The sequence below is a fragment of the Aspergillus versicolor genome, assembly GCF_001890125.1.
Source record: "Aspergillus versicolor CBS 583.65 unplaced genomic scaffold ASPVEscaffold_8, whole genome shotgun sequence".
Classification (NCBI taxonomy): domain Eukaryota; kingdom Fungi; phylum Ascomycota; class Eurotiomycetes; order Eurotiales; family Aspergillaceae; genus Aspergillus; species Aspergillus versicolor.
Genome location: NW_024467531.1, coordinates 348,728 through 365,820, shown reverse-complemented (window position 1 = coordinate 365,820; position 17,093 = coordinate 348,728). Strand labels below are relative to the sequence as shown.

Sequence of the window (17,093 nt, the reverse complement as noted above, 5' to 3'; positions counted from 1 at the left end):
ATATATACTACGCTAATATACTATGCTTACCCTGAGTGGCACTCCACCTTTCCGCCCCAATAATACGACTCCAACCTAGCAACACCTTCGACTTCCTGAACCTCTCTTTTCCATCGCCAAACCCCCATCACTCATTTCATCCCCAATGCCCAATCTTACAGATCTCCCTTCAGAAATATTCAATATCATTCTATCCCACTCCCTAGGCGATGATGAGGATGTCCCGCGCCTCTGCGAGCTCGCCCTCCTCAGCCGCAAATGGTACGCGGCACTGATCGACCGAATCTATTCAGAATGGACATTCAACGGCGCAAAACAACCGTTCTTAACGCTCTGGAAATTTCTGAGGACCATTCTCCGTGATCCTCATTTAGCAGCACAGGTACGAACGTTAAGGATTGGTAACTGGGGGTTCTTTCCAGATGCCTCTGTACATGGGCCCGATCTTCAGCTCCCCCCAGACGAACTTGATTTAGTTCGTCGCGCTATTCACGATGCGGGAATCGACCATCTTGAAAAGCGTATCATAACAGGTCTACGTAAGCGGGATCGCAGACCTCTTATGGCTATTCTTTTGACACGTTTGTCGAATTTGGAGACTCTCTTTGCCCATGTACCCCGTTCAGACCCGTTCCTGGCATCCGTTCTCAAACAAGCGGTTGAGAATTGGGAGAATGAGACAAATCCGCAGCCAGCTCTTCACAAACTCCATCGGCTTCATATTTGTCAAGAGACCCCTGTGGATACTCCCAAGCAGCCAGAAGATTCTGAACCTGACTCGGATGATGAAGAGTCCGTAAGTAGGGAAGCCTTGCGGCTAGAGTATCTATGGCCTGTTTTTCGCCTTCGAAATCTCCAAGAACTCTCGATGGTTGGCCTGGATACCGACAAAGCAGCATTCTGGTTAGAAGATGGCGGCATATCTCATATCGAAGGTTTATATCTGATCAGTAACTGGAGGTCGATTTGCACATATCCTGACCTCCAAGCACTTATTGGCCAACCAAAGGCCCTGAAAAACTTCACGCTTACCATAAATGATAACCCTTTCGATGCAAGGCGCAACATAGTCATTTCCAACGTCGAAATCTGGAATTGCCTACAAAAACATCAACAAACTCTCAAGACAATCGACATTTGCCGCTCTAGACAGACGCATCGCGATGACAATGGCAACTTTGGCCTTCTCTGCACATTTCCAAAATTGAAGCACATACGTATTCAATCAGAGATTCTCCTGGGAGGATGCTGCGGCTCGCCCCCTGCTCCTTTCCGGCTAAAAGACACACTCCCCCGCTCACTCGAAACGCTCACGCTCCACGGTGAGGAAGGATTCGGTGTAATCCCTGATATCCCCCTCCAGTTGATGGAGCTGATCAGCGGAGAGAATCAGCTTCCGTATCTTACCGCCATAGTGCTGGATGACATTGCGGAGCTCTACGAAGACTTTTCACAGGAGCTCAAGCCCCAGTATCAGATCCTTGATCGTCTCTGTAAAGACAGAGGAGTCGATTTCTGGATTAGGGAACTCATTCCCTCGATTGGGGGAGTGCTAAGCTATCAGGCAATATGGGGAAAGGCATTGGACATGCAGCTTGATGGAGAAGCGCGAAACATGGCCGTTTCTTACAACCCAAAGAAACTTCGAGACCGTCAGGAGCTCATCCTTCACTACGATCACACTGCCGTTGAAGCTGGTGTAGATTCTGAAGACGAATATGAAGCTGATGTAAACACCGGTATAAACGAAACCCGTCAGTCGGAACCAATTCCCTTCACCGACCACACAGGTAAGACCGCATATATGGTCTTTGGGTTTGGGATCCTTCCTCCACTGTTTTCCTTTGCCATCTACTTCACGCACCCCGACGCCACCCCAGAAAATACAGACATGAAGGCGCTTGAGCACCAAATCACACCAGAAAAATACACCATTCGGCACGACGTATACTACCTCCCAGGGGCCAATACAGACGAGTGCATCTCCCATTACCACGACGAGAAAGAAGTCAGAGGAAGTTACAAAGACCAAATCAAGGCCTTCCGAGCTACCCCCCGTGACGAAATCCACCCTCTCCCAGGAACAGCGGGACAAATACCCGGGATGGTAAACAGATATCCGATGCTAGGTGCATATAGATCACTCCTGTTTATCTCCCCAGATGAGAATTGGCGAAATGGTCTTCTTTGCGTGATGTTTGACCGGAAGAACAGCGCTGAAAATGAAGTGAGGTACCGATTGGCAAATAGCCCACCTCCACCGGTTCTGACTACGCGCTATCCACTTAATCAGACAGACCCTACGTACAGCCCTGGTGAGAATACGATCTGGGAAACGGTATTCGACCTTGCGCATCGGGAGCAGGATAAATATCATGTGCCTTGGCAAAGAGCTGGGAATCGTGGCTGGACGACTTGGTAAGGGTAGGACTGGCTGGAGTTGTGCACGCATTGAGGTCTTATACCCTTCGTCTAGAGCATAATCTAGATCGAGGCTGGTTGGACATGGCATCTAGTTGTTCACGGACCTAAAGACAGCTTATTTATATCGCGATTTATATATATGCCTCAAGTCACCCTTTTGGATTCATATATGTAGCAGATGCTAACCTGGTATACAAAGGCGTAAGGACAATATGGTATTTCGACCATTTAAGCTACAATCCGAGTGTTGGATTTATGAGCATATCTATTCTCATGAACATCTACCTAGTTGACATTGTGGGTATCAGACAGCGTATTGAACACAGTTCTAGCCAGGTCAAGGGCACAGCATAGATAGAGATGGTGGATGTATTATAACGGGCAAACAAAGGAAATATGCTTAAAGATGGAGATAATATAAAAAGTCCTAGAACGCCCAGCAAAGACCTGTATAAGTCTAATGACAAAATCGAATGGTAAAACAATAGTGTACAGGATCGAAGGAATGTCTGAGTCCCGATTTGAAGAATCTCAACCAAGAGATTCGCTCAGATGGGTCACTGGAACTGCGTCTTGAGGACGGTGCGATGCTTCAGAGGATTTTTGGGCTTCTTTTGTTTCCTTTGGAGGCGTCTCCTTCTTTTCAGGGGTATTCTGGGCCCGGTGAGTAGATGAGTATCGAAGGAAGAGGAGAATCATAACTAGAGAGTTATTAGCAATGCTGGGACATAGGGGCGGGTGAAGAGAAACGGCGAAAAGAAATAACGTACAAGCACTAATGGCAATTGCCAATGCTGCCCTCCGTGTAAGGATCCACCGCAGACCCTCAATCTCACTCTTACTATCACTGTTCAACGAGACGGTGATCTTATAGTTGAGCTCCTGCACCGAGGTATCAATGCTCCGTTGTAATTCACGAACGGTCATCTTGTGGTCATTGAACATCCCCTTAATGTCATCCTTCAGGCCAGCAAGCTCCTGGTTTGTCCGCTGCGAAAGGATATCAGATTCATGCTGCAATGACGTTCGTGAGGCCCGCTGTCGCTGAACCTCCGAATTCCTAGCCGTCTGCAAGCTAGACTGCAGCTCCGAGCAAGCTGCCTTGAAAAGGTACGTTTCATTCTCAACATCCGACTTCGAAGTGAGATTCTGCTTCGCAAAGTCGAGGTTGTTCTGCAATATGGTCCGCACTGCTTTCATGATCGTCACAGACTGCTTGTCCGAAAACCCGCCAGTCGCAAGATCCTGCACAAGACTATACGTATCGAAATGGTGCACGTACGGCGGCGGGGCCATGTGTGGAGCTTGTTGAGGCGGCGAGGCTGTGGGCGTGAGGTATGCTGACGGCGAAGGCATATGTAGAACCCCGTCGAGCGGATTCCCGTCGAAAATCGGAGCGTTGCGTCGCTCCTCGGATTGAGGTTCCTTGGAATCGGATGGAATTGGTTGCTTTGCCTCGAGAACTTCCGGTTCTGCGCGGTCCTCTTCCTCCTCTTCAGGTTCAACTTGTTGCTCATCTGCCTCCTTGCTCTCGGCTGACTGTGCCGCCTTCTCGGAGTCTACTTGGGAGGATTCCGCTGGTGCATTCTCGGCGGTGTCGCGAGACTGCGATTGTGACTGTGACTGTTCCGATGGAGAATTCGCATCACTCTTCTTCTCCGGTGGCGGAGACTCGGGATCCTGGTTTACGGTGGACTCGTCCGTCGGTCGAGACGGTGGAGGTATATTGGGTTCAACAGCCGGGCCGTACCGCCGCTGAATTGAGCCTTGGGCGCTTCGCCGGGTTGTATGGAAGGCGGCTCGAGAAGGCCGGGGAGGTCGGGCATTCGAGGGGACGCGGAGGGAGCGATACGTAGAAGGCTCGCAGGACTTGACTGCGCGCATTAGGTTCGGGTACAGAAATGGGAGTCTAGGAGACGCCATCGTGCAGGATTGCTGACGGCTCTCGGTAGAATTGAGGTTGCAAAACAAAGGAAAGGCAATGAGCAAAGTGAGAGAAGTTGTAGTTGGCCGGATGAAGCAATTGGGCTGTGGTCTTTTTTCCCGCGGCCAACGAGCGGCGGCAACGTGACGTGACGTAAGCGGTGAAGCTCCCCCGCGGGAACTGCTGAGAGTATACAAATTACTAAGGCAGGGGTTTGACGTGTGATTTGGTTTACAATTCTCTATGATGCTATTATTTACATGACGCATGCTGGATATTAAGCAGGATCAACGGCTAATAATCCGAACAATAACCGTGTCCGGTGCCAGTACTCCTGCGCCCGCTGATCCATGGTCTTGCTGGTCGATCCCGCCTCTGATCCAAAGCTATCTCGGAGCTTTTCTGCAACCTCTTGTAATGGATTCTGCCGCATGTCCCCAGTAGTCGATGCATTGCTCAGGAGCATGGTGTCAAAGTATATCTGAAGCTTAATATCATGGGCCAGTGCTTCTGTTGGTTTCTCCGTGGGAACGCCGCCCCCGTTCCCGGTTGGACGCGTTTCCTCCTCGGCATCCGGTTTGGACTCTGTAGGAGAGTCGATGCTGCTGAGGAACGAGGTAACACGCTCCGCCAATTCTTTTTGTAGGGTATTCTGGAGAACATGTACGGTAGACGTATCCCAAAGTCCATGGCCGTGCCGATCCATAGACTCCACCATTCTCCGCATGAACTTGAACGTAGATTGTGATGGTTGAACAGGAAGCTCGGGTTCACCCTCCCATAGCGTCCTTCCGGCCAGGGCTCTCGACCGAGAATTCACTAAAGTAGCGAACGACAGGGGCCGGGTAGCAGCAATAATCTCTATTGCAAGTATCTCTTGCAGCCCCGGAATGATGTCCTTCGAAAATTCTGTGTCATTCGGGATAAACTCGTGCGGAAGATCTCTTCGAACCAGTCGAATGAGTTTTAGCATGAATGCAGCTTTTTCGCCTCTGTTTGAGTCTCCAATAGCCTTGGAAGTATCGCCGAATGACTTTTGGAGGGCATAAAAAGCCTGCTTAACCGCAGCTTCGAGAGCTTCCCATAGGAGCTGTTTATCGTCCTCGTTTAGAATCGCCGCAAGGTCAATGTCAATATCTTCATCCGCGGCTTCATCGAGTACGTCAGGCCATCGAATCTCTCGTAAAGCGTCAATGGACTCTCTGAGAGACCCAATCGTAAGAAGCCAAGCTTGGTACTTGTCCATCACAACAGATACGTCCGCATCTCTACCGAGTAGCCTATCCGCAATGGCTTCCTTGAAGACAGCTGCACCGTTAGAATAATCGAGCGAGACCAGTTCGTGGTCCCACATGGACTGAATACGACCGTGTTCTGCGCTACCCCAGTTTGAGATGGCCGAGGTAACAGCTTGACCAAATGTATCTAAAGTATTGGCTTTGTCCGATAAGATGTTCTTAAGGCGGCCGTTGAACACATCCCGCGTGCCTTCCAAGATCTGCAAGGCTGAATGGGTAGGTGTTGAACTCCAGGAGCAAAGCCAAAGCTCCAATGTTTCTTTGCGAAGTTGTAGTAGTGGCGAAAACTCCGCCCAGGTCGTGAGGCCGTCCTGGCTACGACGCACAAAATCGTCAAAAGCGCTCTTCGACCACTTCTTAATTGTCTTCTCGGCATCTTGTTTGGATAGCTCACTAAGCTTGATCCATGGCGTGAAGTTAATAATGTCCGTGGCTACCCAACGCCCTAACACATCAAGTGAGAGGTCATCAACATTGCGAATCTCGGGGTCACTAAGTAAAGGTCGGGATTTCAGTTTACTCAGCACATCAGTGAACCGGCGAGAAAGGATGGCCTTCGAGATCTGTAGGGTTTGGACATAGAGACGCAAGGCAGCCAAGATATTCTCGCCGGAATCCTTGACACCCTCCAGCTGATTTCCAATGGCGTCTAGGCGAAGCTTGTGGTAGTACGCAACGGCGTCGTCCGACGACGAACTTGTAGCTAAGCAGTAGGCGGCCAGAGCCTCGATAACCTCGTCAACGGTTGACTTTGCACTAGAAAGGCGTTTATCAATCCTGCTCCGGAGGCCTCGTCTGAGAGAGGAAAGCTGGTTGCGCAAGGTCTCCAGGAACGGCGGCGCAGACTTCTGTTCCGACAAATTTTTATGCAGCAGACGGGATATAACCAAAAGCTTCGCCACGAGGAGGGGTGAACCCCGCTTCCTCAACATCTTCGATATTAACACCGAACACCGATGAAGTAGCGCAAGTTGCGCCCCGAGAGCCCGCTTCGTGGCATCTGCGCTTCATTAGCTGACCACTCCGATTGTCCCTTAAATCCAGCAACCGTACATACCCTGGTCCGTGGTCTCGCCATTTATCTGGTTCAAATGCGTATATTTCTTTCCTATCAGTCGGGGGTTGCAACGCCGTCCAATGTCGCCCAGGGTCGTATCCACATCTTCCATACTGCGACTCATAGACACGATTGTCTCGGCGGTGCCAACAAGCTCTCGATATCGGGTACTATATATGCCATCACAGTTAGCTACCGAACGGGGTGAGTTAGAGACCATTAGCACCTACCCAACGAGCGCCCGGAGCTTCTCCTTGTTGCTTGCAATGTCGCGGCGGAGCTCCTGCTCCACGCGACGTACGGTGGGAACTGGGTATTGGAATGTATCCTGCCATGACTTTAGGCTCTGGGGATCAGGGCCGTCAGACGCCATAATGAAAATAGGCAGGACGCCGATGTGAAAGGCCGGTGACCTCGAGGCTATTGAACAGGTAACGGATAGTGAATGAGCAGGGTGCAGTAGTGCCTGAGGCATTCCGTAGCAGACTTAAGCTATTCCGGATCAGGAAATTATGCTGACTCATCTGTTATATTTCTAAATTCGGAAATAATCGGTGCCGCTTTTGCTCATAGATCGCCCACGACAGATCAAACCGAATGGACTGGTGATGACTTTGGAGTGAGATTATACGCTGCCCAGAGACTACTTCAAGCAACCGGAATATCTATGAAAGTAGTATGGTCCCGGTAGGCTCCCATTTGTTGCTGTCTACTCAACCTGTGCTAGCCCTAATTAATATCGACCCTGCTTCAACTAGCATATCCCTATAATAATCACTCTACCCACATCTCAATTTCTTCAATTTGCACATCCACTTGCCAAGTTCCCCTCCAAGCTGTGGCTTCGTACAAAGCATCACCAGATATATTGTGAAACAGCACTGCACGCTTACAATCCTCTTCCAAGACTAATGCCACCCCCTCGTCTTTCTTTCCAAAGATAAGGCTCTGACTGCAAATCTCCCATCCTGGTCGGCCAGCGTTATCTCCTCGGAAGACATCATGGATTGGACTAAGTTGGAAGAGAAGACAAGGATCCACGTCTCCGTGTTCATCGTGACCACGAAATGGCAGGTAGTATCCGAAAATAGCCTTTTCGTTAGTTTGCGTGGTTTTACCGGATATGAGGACAGTGATGGGGTCCTCGGCTGCAGTCATATCTTCTGCCACCTTGGCGACGTCAATAACCTCTCCCTCATGTTTCGTCATGTCGTAGTACCTGTACAGTTCGAAGTAGTCGTATTCGAAGTTGTCTGACTGGGAGATTATAAGCCCCAGCTGAGAGAGAATTGGCCGGCTGGCTATGTGTCCTGCTTTATTTGGGAGGTCTCGAATATCAAGCGTCTCTAATGGTGTATAAAAGCTGGATAGAAGACGGTGGAGGCCCTTTAATAGTGCAGGCTGTTTAAATGATTAGTGTTTCCTTTAAAAGAGAGGATTTGTTTGGTAGAGATCATACGGTTGCATGACTAGCCTGCTCAAACATATCCCACGTAATGCCGAGATTAGGAACCTGAGCAAAGCTTCTGACGATACAGTCCGAGATTTGATCTAGCTCTTCAGAATACACTGTCTGCACAAGTGGCCGCCCAACATGCGCGATCAATAGGAGTTTCACAAAGGCTCTGAAATCATCCCGTGGAATACTGAGATCACGGAGTTCGTCTTCGTCACCTTGGCGAATCTCTTTAGCCAGTGTTCGAAACCGGTCCCGCGGGACACAAAACCATTGGGGTATGCGATGCTCGTGTACATTATAGAGCGTGTCAAGGAGGTCATGGAACATCTCATCCCCATCTTCGTCATAGTTGGTCTGGCCAAACTCCCGGGTAGATTCCGGCAGGTCAAATGCCCTGCGTTCTGCCTGCTTCCTTGCCTCATCTGTGTTGACTGGGAAGTATTTACCATCACGGGCCGTCGCTAGGCTTTGGAAGAGGAGACGCTGGGTATCGCCTGGCGTCCTGGCTCGGGACATATTTCCCTCTTCGTAAGCTCGACGAGAGCGTTCATAGTCGGCCTGCACTATTGCCCTGAAGAGGTCATCTTGTGTTAATGACTCGACTGCCGAGCCAAAAAATGGAGCTTGCGAAAGGTATAGAAGACTGCGATAAATGATAGCCCTTGCTTCTGCCATGGACGGTGATAAAAACCCTGCGGCTTGAAGAAACGAGACGAAAATAGGCAGGGTGACCTTTCTTGTCCCGTTCTCGTCGATGCAGAGAGAATCGAAGGTCTTGCGAAGCTGGGGTAATTCTTCATCCTCACTTAAGCAACAGGAGTTCTCCATTCTCTCAGTGAGTGTCTTCAGAATGGCCTCGCGGGTCATTAAGCCGTTCGCGACCCAATCATCGATAACGAACGGTCTCATTATGAAGCAAGTGAAGTGCAGATATCTATAAGCACAAGAACAAACACCAAGCAATGATGACAGGAATCGAAGCTTTTATGTTCGATCGTTGTGGGTCTGCACTCTGGCCCCATGGCAGTGAGACAGACAGTCCAATCATTATAATGTCTTGCATTCGTAGTCGATGGAGCTGGCTGGAGGCCTAACTTGTTTCTCTTCCATTTGGTCAACTGTTGTCCTCGAAGTGTAGGTAAGATCGAAAGATTATTCTCTACTTAATTAGTACCACTCTCATCTAGATACCATATTACTTCCTGATTCACTCGACCTTCCAGCAACCATTCTGATAGCCATGTCCGTTGATAGCTACTAACACTGTACACAGAGAATATCCTGGTCGCTGGCAAGCTGCATCGGTATATCCAGCCCAAATAAATCCACTTCCTCAATCACTCGCACTGCCTGCGTCGCGACGAGGACCTCGCCGTTTGCATTCAGCACCTGGGCGAATATCCACGGCCATGCATTATCCTGGATTTTGAACGCCGCCTCGAACGACTTGCGCTCTACCTCGCCAAGCAGAATCGAAGGGCACTGTTTGTCGCCGCCAGAGCAGCCGATCTTGAAGAATCTCCATCGCGCCGCCTCGGTGTCCCCGTTCCACGAGACGTAAACCATTATCTGTCCCTGTGCCTTTTCTCTCAGAGCGACGATTGCCGGGGCTTCACGCGGGGTCCCCGTCCAGTTGAACCGAAATACACGATAACTCTGAACCCCCTGGCCTATCTCGCCGGAGTCCAAGTACGCGTGGAACAGCGGGTCACCATCCCGATTGAACTCCGTCATTGCCCCGGCTTGACCCCATCCAACAAATGTGTTTCCATTCGAAAGATACTGGACGTTCCCCTGGGATGGCGCAAGGATTGAGTCTGGCGACTTGAGGCTTGATACAAGCGACGCTGCCTTTGTCGTATGGTTCAGGCAGATTACTTTGGCACTGGAGTAGTTGCGCAGCACTTCAACCCCGCCACCGCGATGGCCGTTGGCGCGGGCAGAGTTGTCGAAGAGGGAAACACACTCATCCCCGTCCCTCGTGCCATGTGGAGTGTAAAATCTTGCATCGTGCTGATAAGCAAACTGGGCCTCGACGGGGATCGAGAAGGTGGAATTGCGCCCGCCCAGTTGCCAAATCACGTCGCCCGTGGCGCCATTCACTTTGTACAATGCCGAGGCGTGTCGAGCAGAGATCAGATAGTCGCCTCTGTCGTCCTTGTCCACGCTGTTGATATGGAAGTAGTCCCAGGCAGCTGTGGAGTTCCTGGCGTCTCCCGCGTGGCCGCTTGCGAGTGAGACGACGCTGGCTGTTTGCTCGCGCACCGTCAGTCTACCACGTATTGAATCCATCGGTGGAGGATGTAGAATCGTTCATACCAGATGGATCGATATGCTCCAGGCTTCTCCATTCAAACAACACCTGTCTGGAGTCCAAGTCCAATTCTCCAAGCCCAGAAATGTCAGCGAAATTCCACGATACTGTTTAACAAACCAACCTTGAAATATGCCATCTACAATCCAGTGCTGGCCTACTAACCCTCCGTAGGACCTTAAGTCTATGACAGTCGGCTCGTAAACCTCAACCAGCGCCGTCGTGCCGTTGACAACCCGAAACTCGTGAATGGAGATGATATGGTGATTCCCCCCACGCAGCAACCGTACAGGGTCATATTGCTGGTTCAGAAGGGTCGGCTGCCCCCATCCATGGCCATGGTAAAAATCCAATTCGCCCTGGAATACGGAAATCACTGGCTCACCCTTATATTCGGTCACTTGCATATTCCCAACCCAGCCGGAGAGAAGGCCCAGACTGGACCACACCAGATCACCATTATCGCGAAAGATATATCCAGCAGGCTGCTCGGGCCCGTCTAGACCGCCACCTTTCACTAGTCCTGAGTACGGACAGACGAATATGTATCCGTTTCCCGGGACGGGCGCAGGGATGGTGATGTTGAGCCGTGGCGGGGAGAGGTCAGGGCGGGACCGGTATTGTCCGTCAGCGCAGACCAAGCCACAGAGGCTGGCTGCTATGGAGACCCATCGCAAGAGCATGGTTGATGAGACAGGCATAACATGATTTACTGGAAGATGTTGGAGCCTTTCTTTTTCTACGAGTTGGCGAGTCTGGACTTGGGGCACGATCCGGCCCTTACCCGCCACTTACCCGGCCCCTATCCGTGCCCTAACCCGTCACCCGTTACTGTCAGTAGACGACGCGCAAGAGATCCATGCTACTTGACAATGATCAAGTATCTTTCTAGGATCCCATCATCAATTGGATATCGATCACAGTCAATGGTATATCACAGCATGAAAAGAAAGAAAAAAAGGTATAACGTGTGGCTGACCTCACGCAGGCCTCGTGAATCTGCTAGTCACAAGCTGGTCCCTGAAGACATTCAGCATCAGGGCCGTGCTTATACAGCAGACGGTGGGCCCAGCCATTAGGCTGTTCACTTTATCGGTGGCATGTACTCTCAGGACATTTGCGTGTTTATGATGCTGATTTATCACAGTGAGGATTGGCTCTCGGACTGGCATGTTGATTGTCAGGTTTCACAACTGTTAGGGGTTGCCGGCGGCTCAACCGGGTATATATGTTTGTATAACCGAGGCTGCAGAACATTTACGGCATGAGAATCTGATTAACTACACCCAGTCTTGTTACAAACGCCTACGTGTCTCGGATAGTGGTAGGTGATGACCAGTTTAGGGCCCTAGGTCGACTGCAGGGCGCGGTAATGTTTGGAACAGCATTGGCCTACCTTGGTACGTCCTCGCCCATCGGCGTTTAAGGAATAGCGTATTGAACACTTCACAGGTGGAGGCTTGGTAAGCGAATACTACAGCGTATCTTCTGCTTTTGCAACAGCACTTGGGCTCATGGTGTGCTCTGTTATCTTCGAACTGGCCTTTCTGGGGAACTCAAGGCCCGCCGCGACATCTCCTCGCCCCCAAGGCTTCTCCCCCTCGAATTTTTTTGCCCCCGTGAGAATCTTCAAGCCAGCCCTATTGCAGCTTGCCAATGGCCGGGTTACGAGATACCACGGCGGCTGGGCTCTCGGCCTCAGTTCATTCCTTGGAGCAGTCAGTAGCGAAGCAACCGACGCATGTTTCCGTATCCGTCTCACCAGACGATAGTTGGCGACGGGGTTTATGCCCATTCTTCTGCAGCTGTATTCGACCAACGCGCTTGGATTCAGTGTCGAACAGGTCTGTGGCCGCTTTTGAACTGACCCCGTCGCAATCAGTGCTGAGAACTATCGTAGAACGGATTCCTTATGGCTATCAACTCTGGTGTAAAGGGTCCCTTCTTAACGACGCTGTTCCCCCCTTAGATAATCAAAATTAATCAGTATTAATCGAGTATTAAAACTCCAGGCAAGCCTGGTAACTGCGCAAGCCACGTGCGAGCACGCGAGACTAGCGGGTGTGGCGTTATCTCGGCCTGCAAATCTTCCTTAATAAGGCTACTCGCTGTAGTTTAATATGTTTTGACTATGCAGATATGCCTCGTCCGCCAGTGCTTCCGGAAAACAGGCGAAGGGTTGCGGAAGCATGCACACCCTGTAAAGCCGCCAAAAGACGATGCGATTCGAGGCATCCGTGTTCGGCTTGCCAACAGCGAGGGCTGATGTCTCAATGTCGCTACACTTCAACCTCTCGCCGGCGCCCGCGAAACAGTGCCACGCCGCAGAGGCAGATTGACCCCATTCAAGAGGGAGTCTCACAGGAAGCCTCATTGTCCGAGGTCACTGTCCTCACATCCGACCAGATCCTCCACAGTCCGCATGGACAGAGCGGTGGGTAGTCTCTGTTCTCCAGTCAACTGTATACCTGAGTTGCTTCAGCTGACGAACCAATGCAGTCTTCCTTGGGGACTGCGCGCCATTATCTTTCCTGCAGCTGTTGCGACAGGCGTTTGGACAGCACTTTATCCACCAGGAGGACACTTCGTCAGATGGCAGCCCTTCCACCCATCGCCTGATGCTTGAGGAAGACCTTGGTGGGCCTGACCTCCCTCTTTCTGCGTCAATCGATGTGGAGGATCTAGGAGAGCTCGTCGATGCCTTTTTTGACGCTGTAAGTATAGCGTAATCGGGATCGCTCCCATGACGTGTGGGATATGCTTATATTCTAGGCCAGACGTGTCGAGTAATAGAAGTCGATACCAGATCCGGCGTCCATGAAAGCCTGCGGCTTGCTACGCGAAAGGAGCGGTTTGAGATACGTGAACTACCGATTGATCTCAAACTCATCCTAGCCATCGGCGCCCAGTGCCGCTTGCAAAACGCGCAAGACAGGCAAATCTCGCAGGCGCTGTGGGTCGATGCTAAGCCTGACGTCCTGGGCACGATACTCCAGCCAGCCAGCGTTGATACGGTTGTACTGAATTTGTTAACCTCGTTCTATATGCTGGCCCGGTATCGCCGGAACTCTGCTTGCCTGTTCATCGGGGTGGCAGCGCAACTTGCACATGCCCTCGGACTACATAGGATTGCCGATGAGGAGCTGTCGTCTGTGACGTCGCATAAAGCCCGGTAAGATTGAGGCTGCCACAACGGGCCCCCATTCTAATTACTTGCACAGGGTGTGGAAGAGTATCCATATATTAGACACGATCTTCTGTTCCATTCTGGGCCGGCCATTCGTTACTGCGCACGTGTCAGTTCAAGACCAACTAGCACAGGCCACCGATCTTGATCAATCATTCCGATTGTCCACGATAGTTCGGAAGATGCTCGTAGGTATTTGTTCAAAGAAGCAGCTCAGCGTGGCAGATGCCGAGGAGGTCCTCGTCCTTCTCACTCGCTGGCGTGAGGACTTTGTCGCACAATCCAAGGAGAGTTGCGGTGCTCCTCTGACCAATATATCGTGCTTGTACTATCATGCGGTGCTCGTTACCACTCGGCCATTCCTGGTCTTCTCTCTCAAGGGCACCGAAGGCCCCGCTTGCTCTGAAAACGAACTCCTCCATTTAGGGCATCAAACATCTGTAGCGAGTCTCGCATCTGCATGCTTAGATTCGGCCATTTATATTATCCAAGCATGTCACGATGCCGTGGAAATGGGATTTGGCCTTGAGAACCCATGCTTTATCAAGTAAGACAACCACACGTTTATCCCAATACTCTTCCTTTCTTTCTGCTGAAACATTCCCCAGGGCTTGGACATTTTCTGCGGGTCTAACGCTGGCCTTTCGAATCTTCGCCCCCAACAACACACTTGCTGACATTGAAGATGCCTATCAACAGGCCTTGGCCATTTTAGAGCGACTGTCGCCCCAGAGCCCTCATGCACAGCAATATAGTCGGATATTGCGCGACATCCACGTAGCTGTTCAAAATAGACGAGAGAGACAGATTTTCCAGCGAAGGCAAAGCACCAGAATATTGGTGGACCGGATTTGCGTTGGAGAGGCCACGCCAGGACCAGACCCGCCGTCGACTACGACAGCAGAGTGGCTAGTGGGAGGAGCAGCAGCAAATTCCTTTGCCGAAGAAGAACTGCTGTCGATGGATCTGTTGGGGAGCTTTTCCTTCCCGTTTGAGAGTGAATATGACCTGGATATGCTCAGCTTATCTGGGTTGAGCACAGCACAATATGTCCGGGATAGCTAGAACGAACCCACGTTGGAGACCAGCTAGATATAACGATGGCGTATGTTGCTCCGCATTATAGCACAGGCTATGAGCAATAGTAAGTCGTTATCACGCACCTCGCCGGATAGGGGCCGGGAATGGGCAGGAACTCATCCGTAATGCTAGATATCGGAAGCCTCCGGGCAAAGTGCGAGTCCACTGCCTCAATTGGCTTTGTATATGTATTCCCAGTAATCTGTGAGTGTAAATCCATTCTTATACTTGTATTTTAAGCGCCATGAACAAACGCAACAGCTGCACTGTCTCCATCCCGACAGACCCGGTCGAGATCTCCATCGATTGGAGCGAAGAGGAAGAAGCTCGTGCCCGGCGAAAGTACACGAGACCCTTCCATTGCATTATATAGATCCCTAATAGTGCTACAGGGTTGATGTAGTCCTTCTTCCATGTTTTGTGCTGGCCTTCTTCGCTCTGCAAATTGACCGCGCCAACATCGCCAGCGCCCTGACTTCTACCATCACCGAGGACCTGCATATCACGACAAATCAGATCAACGTGGGCAACCAGCTTCTGTCGCTCGGTATTTTCCTCTTCGAAATCCCCTCAAATATCCTACTTCAAAGGGTTAGTTTAGGCTGGCCAGCATGACAAGTACTGGGAATATAACAGAACAACCAGGTCGGACCACGCCCTTGGCTGTCGATACAGATATGCGCCTGGAGTCTAGTTGCAACATTTCAGGCCTTTATCCAGAGCCATGGGGCCTTTCTCGCAACGCGATTGCTGCTCGGAATCATGGAGGCCGGCTTCATTCCTGGTGCGTATACCCCAGATGCCTTTTATGCAGCCCGCTCAGCTTCGCAACAGGCTCGCTTTATTACATTTCGAGCTGGTACAAGAAAAGCGAAATAAGTGTACGAGTTGCGCTCTTCTACCTCGGCCAGAACTTTGCCTCTGCAACATCCAGCCTTCTCGGGGCAGGCCTGCTCACTCTCGACGGCCGTGCCGGGATGGCAGGATGGCGATGGCTCTTCCTGGGTAAGTCAGCCTCCCTGCAGACCCCGACATCCTCGCCAGTCCTGATCGTTGCAGTCGATGGCATCATTAGCTTCGTCATCGGCGTCCTCTTCGTCCTCTTTATCCCACCACACAGAGGCAACGGCAACCCGCTGGTAACCTTCAACCGCTGGAGCTATTTCACCACCCGCGAGAGCCAGATCCTCAACGACCGAGTCCTCCTCGACGATCCCACCCAAGCAGCGACGGGGGCAATGCGGATTTCCACACGCGATATCGGACACACGATCCGTCGGCCGCGCATGTGGCTACACATCCTGGTATCTGTGACCAGCGTCTGCGCGGTACACAGCCTGATGACTTACGCACCGCGCATCATTAAGCTGTCTGGGTTCAGCACCGTCCAGTCGAACGCGCTGTTCTCCGTTGCACCCTACTTGGCCATGGTTATAAATTGTTCTCTGGCGTATCTTTCGTACGTGGTTTCCAGGCCAGGATCCGGTCCCGTAGGTAGTGCTGACAGGGCTACTTCTCCAGAGATTGCTCCGGCCATAGAGGCCTTCTCGCCCTCGTGGCCGCAAGCTGGTTGACTGTCGCAGCAGGATTTCTGACTTCCCTGGCCCACGTCTCGAAGTGGACTCGCTACGTGCGCCTAGTTATGGCCGGAACTCCCTACTCGGCGATCCAGTACCCAAGTCCCCGTCTCCCTCTTGCCCTTGCCCCCGAGTACTCACTAACGTGAGTCCCGCACCTCCAGTGCTCTCAATGTCGGCTGGATGCTGTCAAAGACAACAGGGCCGCAAGACCGCAGTATATCCTCAGCGTGAGTGGCGGCCGTGGTCTCCCCGTTGGTGTTGGAGTTGATGCTAAGTAGTGCTGGCTTGACTAACCGGGCCTCGCCCTCCACTCACTAGGCTCATCATCATGGCCTCGAATCTAGGTGGCATCCCGTCCGGGCAGATATTCCGAGAAGGCGATGCGCCCCTCTATCACCGTGCGTTCTCGGCTGTTACGGCGCTCGCGGGAGTCGCGTGGGTTCTCACTGCTGTGCTTTCCGGGTATGACTTGCGGCGAGGCAGGCGGAGGGAGGGGGGGGCGAACTGCTGAGTGACCATGGCCGTGAGGAAACGCGTATTCCTAAGGGCCTTCTAGTCCAGTGGGTGATTACTATGGATTAGTCGCGGGGCTATACAATCCATTCATTAAATGATTATAGTACATACGACCACAGGGTGTGGAAAACAGGGCTTCCCGTCCGCTCAGCCGTACTTAAGCCACACGCCGGCTGGTTAGTAGTATGGTGGGTGACCACATGCGAATCCCAGCTGTTGTATGTTTTTTTTTTTTATTTATTTACATTATGGCA

The 17,093-nt window shown here is 51.4% G+C and overlaps 8 protein-coding genes across 8 annotated transcripts; 4 read left to right on the top strand and 4 right to left on the bottom strand.

Annotated features, from left to right (window-relative positions):
* Positions 1-81: 81 nt before the first annotated feature.
* ASPVEDRAFT_44248 (uncharacterized protein) lies at positions 82-2,858 on the top strand. The gene has a single exon (XM_040813010.1). The coding sequence runs from the start codon at positions 146-148 to the stop codon at positions 2,420-2,422; it is 2,277 nt and encodes a 758-aa protein (XP_040670477.1). The 5' UTR covers positions 82-145; the 3' UTR covers positions 2,423-2,858.
* ASPVEDRAFT_44247 (CCDC90 family protein) lies at positions 2,629-4,437 on the bottom strand. Its single transcript, XM_040813009.1, has 2 exons — positions 3,195-4,437; positions 2,629-3,125 (listed from the first exon to the last, which is right to left on the bottom strand). The coding sequence occupies exons 1-2, from the start codon at positions 4,345-4,347 to the stop codon at positions 2,956-2,958; spliced, it is 1,323 nt and encodes a 440-aa protein (XP_040670476.1). The 5' UTR covers positions 4,348-4,437; the 3' UTR covers positions 2,629-2,955.
* Positions 4,438-4,625: 188 nt separating this feature from the next.
* Positions 4,626-7,132, bottom strand: ASPVEDRAFT_197466 (uncharacterized protein; the record flags this gene model as incomplete). The annotated part of the gene is made up of 3 exons (XM_040809236.1): positions 6,934-7,132; positions 6,704-6,873; positions 4,626-6,646 (listed from the first exon to the last, which is right to left on the bottom strand). Exons 1-3 carry the CDS (start codon positions 7,074-7,076, stop codon positions 4,626-4,628), a joined length of 2,334 nt encoding a protein of 777 aa, XP_040670475.1. The 5' UTR covers positions 7,077-7,132.
* A 254-nt stretch (positions 7,133-7,386) lies between these two features.
* ASPVEDRAFT_74202 (uncharacterized protein) lies at positions 7,387-8,874 on the bottom strand. Its single transcript, XM_040816243.1, has 2 exons — positions 8,163-8,874; positions 7,387-8,104 (listed from the first exon to the last, which is right to left on the bottom strand). Exons 1-2 carry the CDS (start codon positions 8,835-8,837, stop codon positions 7,478-7,480), a joined length of 1,302 nt encoding a protein of 433 aa, XP_040670474.1. The 5' UTR covers positions 8,838-8,874; the 3' UTR covers positions 7,387-7,477.
* Positions 8,875-9,419: 545 nt separating this feature from the next.
* ASPVEDRAFT_197465 (arylsulfotransferase family protein) lies at positions 9,420-11,159 on the bottom strand (the record flags this gene model as incomplete). Its single annotated transcript, XM_040809235.1, has 3 exons — positions 9,420-10,411; positions 10,482-10,547; positions 10,601-11,159. 3 exons carry the CDS (start codon positions 11,157-11,159, stop codon positions 9,420-9,422), a joined length of 1,617 nt encoding a protein of 538 aa, XP_040670473.1.
* Positions 11,160-11,606: 447 nt separating this feature from the next.
* Positions 11,607-12,520, top strand: ASPVEDRAFT_153045 (uncharacterized protein; the record flags this gene model as incomplete). The annotated part of the gene is made up of 5 exons (XM_040808335.1): positions 11,607-11,698; positions 11,767-11,876; positions 11,929-12,194; positions 12,249-12,320; positions 12,377-12,520. The coding sequence occupies 5 exons, from the start codon at positions 11,607-11,609 to the stop codon at positions 12,443-12,445; spliced, it is 609 nt and encodes a 202-aa protein (XP_040670472.1). The 3' UTR covers positions 12,446-12,520.
* An 11-nt stretch (positions 12,521-12,531) lies between these two features.
* On the top strand, positions 12,532-14,821 carry ASPVEDRAFT_809760 (uncharacterized protein). The gene is made up of 5 exons (XM_040816956.1): positions 12,532-12,910; positions 12,976-13,190; positions 13,254-13,648; positions 13,698-14,210; positions 14,272-14,821. The coding sequence occupies exons 1-5, from the start codon at positions 12,616-12,618 to the stop codon at positions 14,726-14,728; spliced, it is 1,875 nt and encodes a 624-aa protein (XP_040670471.1). The 5' UTR covers positions 12,532-12,615; the 3' UTR covers positions 14,729-14,821.
* A 166-nt stretch (positions 14,822-14,987) lies between these two features.
* Positions 14,988-16,834, top strand: ASPVEDRAFT_86091 (uncharacterized protein; the record flags this gene model as incomplete). The annotated part of the gene is made up of 8 exons (XM_040817783.1): positions 14,988-15,085; positions 15,136-15,334; positions 15,389-15,527; positions 15,578-15,748; positions 15,803-16,202; positions 16,265-16,414; positions 16,485-16,550; positions 16,642-16,834. 8 exons carry the CDS (start codon positions 14,988-14,990, stop codon positions 16,832-16,834), a joined length of 1,416 nt encoding a protein of 471 aa, XP_040670470.1.
* Positions 16,835-17,093: the final 259 nt, after the last annotated feature.

What these genes read in the sequence shown, in the direction of transcription:
- ASPVEDRAFT_44247 (XM_040813009.1), bottom strand. Translation starts at nt 4,347, where the DNA reads ATGGCGTCTCCTAGACTCCCATTTCTGTACCCGAACCTAATGCGCGCA. An exon ending in GGCAATTGCCATTAGTGCTT is followed by an intron (nt 3,126 to 3,194) that starts GTACGTTATTTC and finishes ATAACTCTCTAG; the next exon opens with TTATGATTCTCCTCTTCCTT.
- ASPVEDRAFT_44248 (XM_040813010.1), top strand. Translation starts at nt 146, where the DNA reads ATGCCCAATCTTACAGATCTCCCTTCAGAAATATTCAATATCATTCTA.
- ASPVEDRAFT_74202 (XM_040816243.1), bottom strand. Translation starts at nt 8,837, where the DNA reads ATGGCAGAAGCAAGGGCTATCATTTATCGCAGTCTTCTATACCTTTCG. An exon ending in AGCAGGCTAGTCATGCAACC is followed by an intron (nt 8,105 to 8,162) that starts GTATGATCTCTA and finishes TCATTTAAACAG; the next exon opens with CCTGCACTATTAAAGGGCCT.
- ASPVEDRAFT_809760 (XM_040816956.1), top strand. Translation starts at nt 12,616, where the DNA reads ATGCCTCGTCCGCCAGTGCTTCCGGAAAACAGGCGAAGGGTTGCGGAA. An exon ending in TCGATGCCTTTTTTGACGCT is followed by an intron (nt 13,191 to 13,253) that starts GTAAGTATAGCG and finishes ATTCTAGGCCAG; the next exon opens with ACGTGTCGAGTAATAGAAGT. An exon ending in GAGAACCCATGCTTTATCAA is followed by an intron (nt 14,211 to 14,271) that starts GTAAGACAACCA and finishes AACATTCCCCAG; the next exon opens with GGCTTGGACATTTTCTGCGG.